Here is a 13,046-nt window from a genome sequence, read left to right on the forward strand (position 1 = left end):
ACACTTTCTATCTAAACACAGAAGTAACTAATTACGCAAGCAATACTCCCCATCATAGAATTATGAAAACTATAAATAAATTAAATATCGATCTGTTCATATCACCAAACTTCAACTCATTCAAAAATTATTGTAATTCCTTACTTGTTAATTCATAGCTATAAGTATGTTAAATAATATGTATGTATAATAATTAATATTGTACCTTTTTTGTTTTTCTCTATAATTATTCTGTTTATGTATATTACTTTAACGATCGATTGTTGTTATTATTATTATGTATGTAATTGGGCCTGGCCCGTTTAAAACTTAAATAAATAAATAAATAAATAAATTATATATTATCTATGATAGTACCACGGTTTGTTGTTGATGTATAACGCATTACCTAATAGATAATGTGATATGATTAATTTGGAATTTATGATAGGTATCTATTATAGGTAAATTTTTTTTTATACCATAGATATAAATGTATAATATTATGTCTTATATCTAGACTGACAAACCGTCTCCGCTCAGAATCGTTTTTCTTATACAGTGATATTATATAATTGAATTCAAATTTAATACTATCCATTATACAGTGACCCACTCGTAACCTACTGTACAGCAGAGCGACATCCACTTACCCACCTTTTTTACTATTCGATTTATAGAAAACAGTCGTGTAGTGCTAGAGGAATTTCAGTGCACTTTTTAGTCAAATCGAAAACTTTATCAGTAACCTATCTTGACAGTTGACACGTGAAGAGGACCGGTCTTTTAGTAAAATATGATTTCGTAGGAACTTTAAACTTTAAACTTGAAATATTTTGTCGTCTTTTCGCTTGTATCATAGAACAATGCTTGTATCGATTTTATAAAAAATTAACTGAACCTAACCTGAGAAATTCCCATTTATTTACTTTATGTTTATGCGTTGTCCGTTGGTCACACTGTTTGTTAAAAGATTTCGAAGTTTGCTATCAAATCTATGCCGAGTATTCCCCATGGGAAAAGACTCTGAAGTCTGAATTCCAAAAAACGCCATTTCCTTTTTTGAAATTTGTAAAGTGCTTATTTTAACTTTCACTTACGTTTATTTTTTTGATGATACTATGGCAGAGCACATGGGATATAACTGCAATTACACTAGGTGTGCACTTAGTTTTTGTAAAAACACTTACAAGAGAACTGCTGAAGAAGATCAACTATCGTTTTTCAGATTTCCCGAGGATCCAGTAAGGTAAAAAAGCAATAGATAATACATTATACAAAGATAGGACATGCATATTTTCATTCAAGATGAGTGTTCAAAGAACATGCTAGTTACCAAAGTGATTGATTGCAATTAAGATTGTGGTATCCTCGCCACAAATAATATTGAATAATAACTTTAAAACACAATACGATAAAAATATAAAACATTAATTATAATTACAATAATAAAAAAAGAAAAATATTGAAATTAATTTCAATAAATTTGAGTTTAAAATGTTAAAATATTTTTCTTTAATCAGGCTTAAAAGTAAATCGTACTCGCGACCGCGAAATCGTTTGTAGCACTTATGGTAACTACAACTAACTATAGTAGACTCTTCAATCGGATACTATTATACTAAATACTAAACTGTGTGTAATGTGTATTGTGTATTAGCACAGAACAATAATAGGTATAAGCTTGGTTAAATATTTATTAAGCCATGAGTATAGGCATATATTTGTATTATTATCTAGGAATTAAGGTGTATTTGTTTAGGTGATAAATACCTACTAAATACACCTTTCTGTGCATATAGTAATTATTTGCGATTAAAGGGTTAAAGAATTTTATACTCTATCAAATAATTATTATTCTGTGATTCTGGTAGAAGCAAGGTGTATTGTATATATACAATATTCAATAGTCAGTACACTGTGTAGAAATATAATATACCTATTCATTGTGTTTGTAATTTGTATATTATTCTTTATCTCGATGTTTGCGCCGTTTGAGGTAGTTAATTATTATCTTGAAACATGATAACAATACAGCAGTCAACCCATGATATTGAATTACTACTGACTGCATTGAGTCAACCTACACGTCATACAGTATACTATAATCTATTTATGTGACTATGCAGTCAACGGGTCGTTATAAACATGCGAAAAAATAGAATGATCTATTTTGTCATGGTTACAACTTATAAATACAATCGATTACGGTCTTATACTAATAAATGGAATAATATCCAAATTAGCCATCGTGGTTGGGTGCCGGGTGGTACGTTATTTTCTAGCTAAAGACCAGTGATGCCAATATGCCATTCCTTGCGAACTGAAGCATTCTTATTAACGGTTATTATAATATGTTAATACCTATTCACTATACAACAAAATGTTGAAGATCTATTGACTTTTTTAATAATTTGTATGATGTACCATGTACATAATAATTCCATTGTGACTATGATTATGGCACCAAAATGATATCATTTTTTAATATCAGTGTTATGGTTATCATAATATAAACACAGGTATTAATATATACTATAATTATACACTATTATATATTAATAGTATAGTTGAGGGGATTCAATTCAAAACGGAAACTTTCCATTTTTGACAAATTCTAGTTAGATTATGTATGATAGTAGAAATAATGGCGGGAAATCGAATGGTGATGTTAATTTTTGGCTAACCTCACTTATTCCCTATGAAATAGTCATAGGTATATACAACAACTAGATAGCAGTCTTTATACTACAGTTGTGACTTGTGACCAATGTTGAAATCAGCCGCCATTTATAAAGCAGGCAATGCTTACATTTATTTTACATTGATTTATATACATATATATTTATCTTTACATATATACTGTGATAATATTATTTTGTGAACATTGCTTGCTTTGTAAATGGCGGCCGACTTCGATGACAAGAAGGCGATGGCTATCTAGTTGTTGTATATATCTATGGAAATAGTCGATCAAAAATCGCGGTTTTCTGCTAAACGTTCCTTTTCTATGTGTACGTTTAAATCAAAATGATCTATATTCAATTTCCTACAAAAATCACGTTTTCCTCATATGCCAGCATTGGAGAAACAAATTTTTCATAGCAAAATGTGCCATTTCCTTAATTTTTGAGCAAAACGTTCTTTTTCTATCTTTTATCAAAAAGTTATTTTTCCTATGTAATTGTAATGCAAACTTAATATTTTGTCAATCAATTTTTTTCAAAACGAACTTATTTTATATTGTCATAATATCGTACATAACTTCAATAAAACTTAAGAAATCATAGATTACAAGATAAGTTTTGGAGGGAAAATCGTGGTGGCCTATCCATGGATATTATCTATTGTTATCAATTAAAAAATTATTAAAATAAAAATAAAAAGTTATGAATTTTTTTAGTTTAACTTAAATTAGTATTACGGTAATACTAATTTAAGTATTAAATAGGTAATAGTATTACCTAGTAATTTATTATATTGTAATTTAATTACCTACAATATTATTATGAAAAGGTACTTACATAAAGGTGCTTACTCCAGTTTTTTATTCAAAAGGGACTTATTCCTTGAAAAATAATGTTTTGTTCAAAATCACTTTCTTTAAACTTAAAAATATACTAAAAAAAATTTAAGGAGAAAACTTGATATCAGAAATTTGTTTATAATTTTTTATAATTTTTTTTTAATCGATTTTTCAATATATCACAAGTTATCTAAATCACTTAAAAATCAGAGAAACAAAAAAAGAGCTGTCTTGAAAAATAAGAAAAATGGAAACGGTCCTTTTTGAATTGAAACCTCTCTTTATCTATGCATATAACATAATCTTAGTTTGTGGTGATATGTTATTTTTCTTAATAATTATATGCTATATTAATTTGGTAACAGACGTTAAGACTTGTAGAATATTAAAATATTAGTTAATTAACTAGTCAATTGGATAAAATTGACAAAAGCCAAAAACAATAATATAAAAAATAAGTTGACTAATAATTTTCTTCATAAATGTTACTCAAGTTTAGTGTTTACAGAGTCATTGATTGTATATTGTATATTTATTCATTAACTGAAGAGTTTACTATTTACCTCTAGTATCTACTGATTATTAGTTTTAACAGTATTATTTGTTATTATTTGTAGATGTGCTATTTGGGTTGAGAACTGTGATTCAAAATATTTGCCGAATGTAGACTTTGAAAATCTGAATAAAAGATATAAATTATGTTCAGTGCATTTTGAACACCGAATGTTCAATTTCCAAAAGAATAGACTCTTATCTAATGCAGTTCCAACATTATTTAAAAGTTAGTAGATATATAATTAATTAGTTTATATATTAATTGTATGACTACATTATTAATTATGTATCCTGTGTTTTTAGATAAACCCCCTGTAACAACAACAGTTACATCGCAAAATGTTTATGAAACTATTACAATAGATGAAGATGTCCCACCAGGTATCCCAGTTGATGCTCGTACGTCTTGTTCAAAATATAGTGTATCAGGTATTTAAATTATATTTTACTATTTAAGTAATATTTAAATATAACTAATTACTATATAAAATTATGATAATTTGAAAAAAAAATTATTTTAGATAAGCATATTAGCAAAAACTTGTTTGATGTGCCAACAACTACTGGAATTGTAAAAAATTCAGTAAGTCTCCAAACTCCAAATTACTTATCAGCCAAATCACCACGAAAACTTAAACTTAAGAAGCAACTAGCTGAAGAAGTCAATTTAAAGAAGCAATTAGAAAAAACTGTCAACGAATTAAAAAAACAATTAGAACAAACAAACTCTGAAGATAATTGTCTCAAATTGTGTGAAATGTATTTACCCTCAACAATGTATATGTTGGTAAAAAATTATTTGTCAAACAAAAATAAAACACCAAATGGTCAACGACATCTCAATGAAATAACACAATTCGCACATACTGTTCATCATCTTGGGCCCAAAGCTTATTATTTCCTTCAAAAACATTTTACCCTTCCTCATATGCGTACTTTAAGGAAAAAAACTGTTCAAAATGTTGACAAAAATATTCAAAACATAGTTCAAAATGACCATAGGTACAGTAAAATTTAATAGTATTAGAAACTAATATTTTTACATTGTAATCAAAGACTGATTTGAGGTCAAAAAAACATAATTTATGTAATGAACTCTTTTAATTAAATATATTTCATACAAATTGTAATATTTATTTGTATAAAATTTGTTTAATTTAGAAATAAAAATAAATGTTTTTTTTTTTTTTAAATTTAATAAAGTATTTGACAACGTATCGTGATACACAAAAATTCAATATTAGAAAAACACAATATTGTTGTAAAATCAATATCATCGCTATCTAAAAAGTATCAATTCGCGTTTATTTGCAATAAGCAGGGTTTGGAACTTAATGCGTTAAAAAACGCAAAAATTAATGACGACAAATTATTCAAAGGTACCTAAAATAGCTGGCTCAAGTTTAAAAAATGTATACAAAAAATCGGATTGGGTATAAATTAAATTAAGAGATGTCCACGGTCAATTATAGGTGAATGCATTTTATGAATCGTACAATTTTTTTTAATAAACAATAATATTGTATTTAAACCTGGAGAGTGGAGACTGGCAGAATGCAGTCAATTTTAAATTACAAATCAAAAAGTTTAAATTAAAAAAAAACATAGTCAAATCTCTGTTTTGATCTTTTGTAAACTGTGGAAAAAATAGTACGATAAAAAAAGTAGTGCGAAGGTAACCTTAGGAAATCTGAAAAAAATTCACATTTTAAAACACAAAAAAATATTTTTAAAAAAACTTATGATTTTATAGATTTTTTATTTACAATAATTTATTATTTTATTGAAGGCCTTATAAGAACTTGATATTAAACCGTCAACCTTAATTAATTTTTACATTAATATTTGTTGTATTTTAAAATCAATTTTTATAATTTTTTTGGTAGGTAACGAAATTTCTAGTTTTTTAGGGTTCCGTACGATGAAACGGGACCCTATTACTATGGTTTCGCTGTCCGTCCGTCTGTCACCAGGCTGCATCTCATGAACCGTGAAAGTTAGACAGATGACATTTTCACAGACGATATATTTATGTTGCCGCTACAACAACAAATACTAAAAGTATGGTTTTCTAGGCGCGACATGGCGTCGCGTTGACCTATTTTGTATAAAGTGAATATGTTATAGATAGAACGTGGATTTTAAAAGTTCTTAAAAGCTTAAAATATGATGCTAATATGCTCTAAAAAAACCCAAAAATATTCTCTAAATATGCTTTAAACTTTTAAATATGCAAATAATATAATTTTTTTTTTCAAAATAGTTCAATAAAAACGATATATAACTTTATAGTTATACAGTATACACTATCATTCCCTTGGTAGGTAACAGGTAAATTATTTAAATATAAAAAATGTAAAACAATTCATACATAGGTATAATGATAATATGTGAAATGATTATATAATGAAATATATATATAAAAAACCAAAATATTTTAATAAAAGCAATACATAACTTGCATGCCTTCTGGTGACAGCTAAGTTATTTGAATATAAAAATGTGATGTACTTCATAAAATATTGTAGCTAGAAAAAATCACAAATCGAGAAATTAACAATATACATGATGTTTTAGAAACCATAGAATATATTCTAAAATATGAAAATAAGCAAAATATTCTCAAAATATTGTCCAAAATATGCTTTAATATGCAAAATAAATTTTTTCCTACGAACTCTTTGATGGATAAATCGTCCACATTTCTCATCCTCGTAGAGCTGCATAAAGTCAATAAAAATATGTAAATACCTAAATATCCGCGCTCTAGTTATAGATAATGGTACGGAACCCTTCGTGCGCGAGTCCGACTCGCACTTAGCCGGTTTTATTATACCTGTACAATGCTAGCTTGACTTAAAAATTATTATAATAATTAATCATTTGGTAGTATATTGTATGATCAGTGGTTTGACTTGAAATTGAGGCAAGTTCTAATCACCAACCCAAACTTGATAAATTATAAATGCATTTACCATCATATTTTTAATGTCATTGGCATTTGTTACAATGTAGTAGGAGCTTTGTATTACATTTTCAAGCTTTTTTACCCAACAAATAACATAGAAAAGAAAACTAATACTACTGGAAACTGAAAATGTCCGTAAACAGTTCAAAACAAATCAAAAAATTCTGAAAATGTTATCATGTAAAGAAAATGCGAATATAAACAACTTAACAACCAGTGAAAATTTAATTTTGTTAAAAACCGATTTTGCATAAAAATTCCCGGTTCCTTAATTTTTATTTTGTTTTACCCGGCGCTTTTGAAAACAATTTGGAGTTTTAAATTTTGATCTCCCAAATGCACGAACTAGTTTCACTTTCCCATCGAACAAGATATTCTTGAAGAAAATTGAAGCAACTTAATAATTTTGCATTCTTATTAATAAGATATATATTCTTATTATTATATTATAATCTTAAATAACAAAATGTAAATTTATAATTTTAGTAATTGCTTTAAAAAAATTGTTAGGAGTTATAGACATACTCATTACTCAGTACAATACTAAAATTTCAATCCAAAACAGTTACATTCAAGAAGACCAAAATTATTATGAATAGGTAGTGTCATTGAGTCATTTAAAAATATATGAGAACATTGAGAACAGATAAAGCATTTTCAGAATTGTGATTAAAAATCGTTCTGATCATCGATGAGGCAAGGCGAGTGTGCTGCCTGTCTTGAAATATGGATCTATGCTACTTGACAATCGCAACAATTTCTAATTTTAAAAAATAAAATAAAATGTTGTAAATATTCATGATGGTATTTATACTCATTACACGCTCAAAAATTATGATTACATTTTCCATATTCTATTAATTTTTTTATTTATTTAATTAAACAGTTTTTTGTATGTGTACATTTGTAAGCAGAAGTATACTGAAAATTCCAATTGTATTTTTTATTAACATACCTAATATATTTGTAATTTTTTAAAAATAGATACACCAATAGATTTTTTTGTATATTTTTGAATTTATGAGTGTATAAATATGTGTGTAGGTATTTAACAATAATCGGTGTTTAACAACAAATTGTGAATACAATAGTATAATCTAAATATTGGAGGTGTGGTGGCTGAGCGCCTGATCCCCCCACGACAACGTGAGCAATTCATAATTGTGAATTATAAATATTGTGTATGGCGTACTATGGCTATACTATATGTAAAATTAAAAAAAAATGTATAGCATAAATGCATAATATTACCTACTATATTGCTGTATTATCTAGAGTTAAGCTGAGGGGGTTTGGTAGAACCTTCCTTAAATTGTCCAAATTAGAATACGATTTTTTAGTATATTAACAACGATAAAATTACTTCGCCGCTAATATAATATAATATTATAATAGCTTTCCAGTTCATTATAATATGGGCTTTGAATAATAATATAATTGGCGCCAAATTGTCGTGATAAGACAAGATAACGTGCAGTTTGCACCACGGACCACAGCTCAAGATATCTGTGCCCAGTCGTATCAAAATTCACTATCACAAATTCGTGGGTTCTTTAATGTGAAACGTCAATGGTCAATCGTTGTTGTCGTATTCAAGGTAACTATAATAATATTAGTATTATAACTACATTGGTCATATTGTAATTTGTAATATTGTATAGTACGAATCATACCTATAATACACGTCTAGTAGACGATATTCTACAACTTGCTTAAGTCGAACTCTGTCCTGAATTTTAGATCATTTAAAAGGCTACGTTCTATAAGTGTTATAATTACAAATGTTTATAATATCGAATATCATATCGTTCGATACTATGTAGCCCCAACACCGATGCACAATTAAGCGGCGCTCATCAATTTATTAAAACACAGTCTCTTGTCCGCTACTCAAATAAATGGTAAGTCAATATCGTTATGATCTCATTATTTTTATTATGGTTACCATGATTGTTCTGATGATTACAGGACCCACTCAGCGACGATACTATCCCTTTCGGAGAGGAGAACACAGCAAATTCTACAAAATTACCGTAAGTTGAATATGAATGGAATACCTATACAGTATATTATACACTGCGGCTTTTGAAGCAGTTGGATTAGTGTTGTGAATGTGGAAATAATATAACAATTTATTATTTCAAACAACACGTTTCGGAATCAAATTAAAAACCAATATTGTACCCATTTGATTAAAAATGTATACTGTAAAGCCATATCAAACACTATAATCCTACACTATCAGCCGAGTATTTCAGAACCATATAAGTTCATATAACATATTTTGTTGGATACCGTTTGAGCCAGGTGAGACCATATTCTGTGTTAGAGCAAATCAGACGTCGGCATTGAACGTGTTAATGAATTTTATTAACATATTGTCCAGTAAAAATAAGCAGTAGTCTCTTGGTATATTGGGTAAAATATAATTGTACACAAACTTTTTTAATACCTAGTTATTTGTTATTACTTGAAACTCAATACCTCAAATTTTTTGATTTACTTTATACAGTCATACATTAAAATTTAATACTTTATATATTTATACATTTTTTAACAGCAGCCAAATCTTACTAATATTTTAATGTCTTAAAATATTCTATATATATATTGTGCTTAATAACTTTTCTCTTGAAAAAATACAATTTTATTTATTTTATTTCAGGCATCCATGTGTAACTTTTTTTCACTTATTCTTCAGAGTGTCTGCTGTTCTCATCTATTTTTTTGGAAGAATATTTACCGATAGCTTTATCACATTATTTGTTCTTATAATTTTATTATTATCCATGGACTTCTGGATTGTAAAAAACATAACAGGTTAGTTCTCTACATGGATATATAGGTATTATAATATTATATATAAAATTTGTTTTGATGAAAATATTGAGAAATTTATTGTTTAAAAAATTGTATAGATACCTACAAACTTTAATAATTGTTTTTGATATTTAGGTCGTATTATGGTTGGCCTGAGATGGTGGAATTATGTAGACGATGATGGGGTTTCACATTGGGTGTATGAATCACGAAAGGTGAGAAATTGTGGGTTCCTTCTAACCACAATACCAATAGTATTTTCATCATTTTATAGAAGACCCGTGAATAAGTGCTTAAAATTACAAAATTGGTTTCCATTATGTTAAGCTTGGGTTAAAATTAGCCCATTTATCTATATCTATTGCACTACTTTGTATGTTACGGATTTTAAAAATATTGATTTTTCATTGAACTATTCTAATCTTAACATTTAGAAATCAATTTTTGTATGTTATATATTTATGAAGTAAGAAAATAATTTATATTTTGACAATATGCTGATATTTGTATTGTTACAAATTCATGTTATCTCATAACTCAACCTAATATCTACTACTTGTGAATTTTTATATGCTCATAGTCAGCAAATATTATGAGTTCCCTTTGTCAACAGGGATCTGTGCAGCATCGAGTTAACTCCAGTGAATATAGAATATTTTGGGCTGGATTATGGTCCGTCACTGGAATGTGGATTCTATTCTTTATCACATCATTATTTAGCATAAATTTTAAATGGATGGTAACTAGAACACATAGTTTATTGTATGGGTTTATTATTGTGATTTAACAACCATGCAATATGATTTCTACTTTTTTCTATAGTTATTGGTCAGTATAGCGTTGACTTTGAACATTGCAAATTTGCATGGTTATATTAAATGCAAAGGAGGAAATCAAGAAAACATGGGCATTTCGTCAATGGCCAGTAGTTTTATTTTTCAAAATATCGGAAAAGTAAGAACATTTGTCATATTATATTCATAAGAACTTTATTTTCACTTTCTATAACCCCATGGCCCCAAGTTTTGTTATATCAAAACAATGTATACCTTATTTTAGAGATTCCCAAACTGTGGCTCATGATAATATTTTTTGTAGGTCACATTACATTTTGAAATACTTATTTATATATTTTTTATAATATAAAATATTTAATAATAAATTACTTTAAAATATATGTTTAAAAAAAAAAGATTTATTTCATGTAATTATATTGTACACTGATGCCAGTGGCGGTTTTCCCGGGGAGGCAAGGGAGGCAGTGCCTCCCTTGAAAATAAGAGAAAATACATGGTTAATATTATTTAAATTATAACATGTTGTGTGCTTATATTTTCAAATATAGACACTATTATAAAAGGGAAATAAATAAAATATATATTTAAATTATGTATTGAAGGGACTATGGAGTGTACCATGCCCGGTCATGGTCTTTAAACAAGACCGTGATGCCCATAAGTAAGAGACTGGCCAGTTCTCGTGCGCAACAGGGGAATATAATATTAATATTGTACTGATATACTGTATTACTACATAGTACGGCTGCCCCTCCACGCGTCCGGTATCGGCGGCGACTACCAACTTTCTCAGGAGGCAACTGCCGCCGCCGTTATCGATGCGTTATCGATGACACAAATGTAAACACACAGACGCACATAAATGTAATAAAATAGCGCATGCGCGATTCTCTGTGGAGACTGCACATAACCGTAGCCTCAGTTGGCAAACGTCACAGGCTGTGACTTGCAGCGCTTCAGTGGCTGACTATTAATCATTTAGATTATACACTTTATTGCACATTATCACTAATAAGTTATTATCAATAGCAATGGTATAATAGCAATACTATATTATATTTATTATTTATACTATATTACTATTATTTAAATTGTATTATTTTATTTTCTGTGTGAGCGCCGAATTACATAGTTAATAATTTCTAGTTAGGTATTTTAATTATAAGAAATAATGAAAATGAAAAACTTCTGACAGATTTTTAAAGAAATAATATGGTTTTTAAACAAAATAAATGAGTTTTGAGAATTGGGGGATATGTGCTAACATGTCTAGATGGGTACAATATCGTTGCCTCCTCAAAAATTTAACGGCAGAACCGCTACCGACTGATGCTTGAATATAGTTTTATCATTGATAATTATTTGTGATATTTATAAGTGTACCAGTGATGTGTAACCACAGTCCACAACGCTGCAAAACTAATAGTTATCACATAATTAACTATCACATTGAAACATAAAGAAAAAGCTCAATTGTATGTTACAAGACACCAAAATTTAAACATTTTTTAAATGGGTCACACAGTGAACCATTTGGGAACCTCTGTCTTATTGTATTATATATTTCCATTTTATAATTATAAAAATGTTGTTAATAATGTTAATTTAAGCCTAAGAATATTTTATTTCAATATAGCTAAATGAAATCTATGGATTATTCAGTATTTTCTCAATAAAATTTTTTTCTAAAACTGATCACAACATAGTTTTTAGTGACAATTATTTAGAATATAAAATTTGTTATGCTGTACGTTTCTTACAATTGCGGCAACAAAATATGTGGGTGTGGCGTCCTCTTAAATATTTTAATAAATATATTTTATTAACTTAGAATTTATTTATTATATCATGTTGTAACTTTTGATTATTTAACTCAGTAATTTGAATATAATGGATGTAAATAATATTTTTCAATTCATTAATCGTATAAAACTATGGTAATAATATATTTTATTATTTTCAGGTAAGAGAGACAATGTCAAGTTTAAATAATACTCCAAGCAGTCCGCCAAATATAAAACCAACTGGTATTGTCTAACATTAACGAAAAAATGAATTGTTACTTTAACTATATGGCTAAATGTAAATTATAATTATGTGTATCTATGATTACCGTACTATATAATATTATAATTGTATATGTGGGGAAATAAATTATGAAGTCTAATAAAAAAAACATGCATTACTAAGGAATTTTAATATACAACAATTTGTTTACACAGACAAGTACACTTGAAAATATATTTTAGATTCTGAGTGGAACGATGAATGTATTGATTTTACAATGATGTGTGTTTTTTTTATTATTTTTTTATTTTTGTGTCTGTCATCACCTTTTAGGACAGTAAAAGTGCTTGGATTTTCTTCAACAGTATCTTTTCTGATAGGAAAGTGAATCTAG

General features: G+C 27.8%; 2 protein-coding genes across 5 annotated transcripts; both read left to right on the top strand.

The window, feature by feature from the left end:
• The first annotated feature begins 605 nt into the window (after positions 1-605).
• LOC100572587 lies at positions 606-5,104 on the top strand. The gene is made up of 4 exons (XM_003241890.4): positions 606-1,228; positions 4,123-4,286; positions 4,364-4,489; positions 4,582-5,104. The coding sequence occupies exons 1-4, from the start codon at positions 1,101-1,103 to the stop codon at positions 5,076-5,078; spliced, it is 915 nt and encodes a 304-aa protein (XP_003241938.1). The 5' UTR covers positions 606-1,100; the 3' UTR covers positions 5,079-5,104.
• A 3,369-nt stretch (positions 5,105-8,473) lies between these two features.
• ACYPI35400 (uncharacterized FAM18-like protein CG5021-like) lies at positions 8,474-12,831 on the top strand. Of its 4 annotated transcripts, none has more exons than XM_008181058.3 (8): positions 8,474-8,625; positions 8,690-8,929; positions 8,997-9,061; positions 9,694-9,848; positions 9,984-10,063; positions 10,462-10,587; positions 10,671-10,802; positions 12,609-12,754. In XM_008181058.3, exons 2-8 carry the CDS (start codon positions 8,927-8,929, stop codon positions 12,681-12,683), a joined length of 636 nt encoding a protein of 211 aa, XP_008179280.1. In that variant the 5' UTR covers positions 8,474-8,625; positions 8,690-8,926; the 3' UTR covers positions 12,684-12,754.
• The last annotated feature ends 215 nt before the right edge of the window (positions 12,832-13,046 follow it).

This window comes from Acyrthosiphon pisum, chromosome A1 (assembly GCF_005508785.2).
Source record: "Acyrthosiphon pisum isolate AL4f chromosome A1, pea_aphid_22Mar2018_4r6ur, whole genome shotgun sequence".
Classification (NCBI taxonomy): Eukaryota; Metazoa; Arthropoda; class Insecta; order Hemiptera; family Aphididae; genus Acyrthosiphon; species Acyrthosiphon pisum.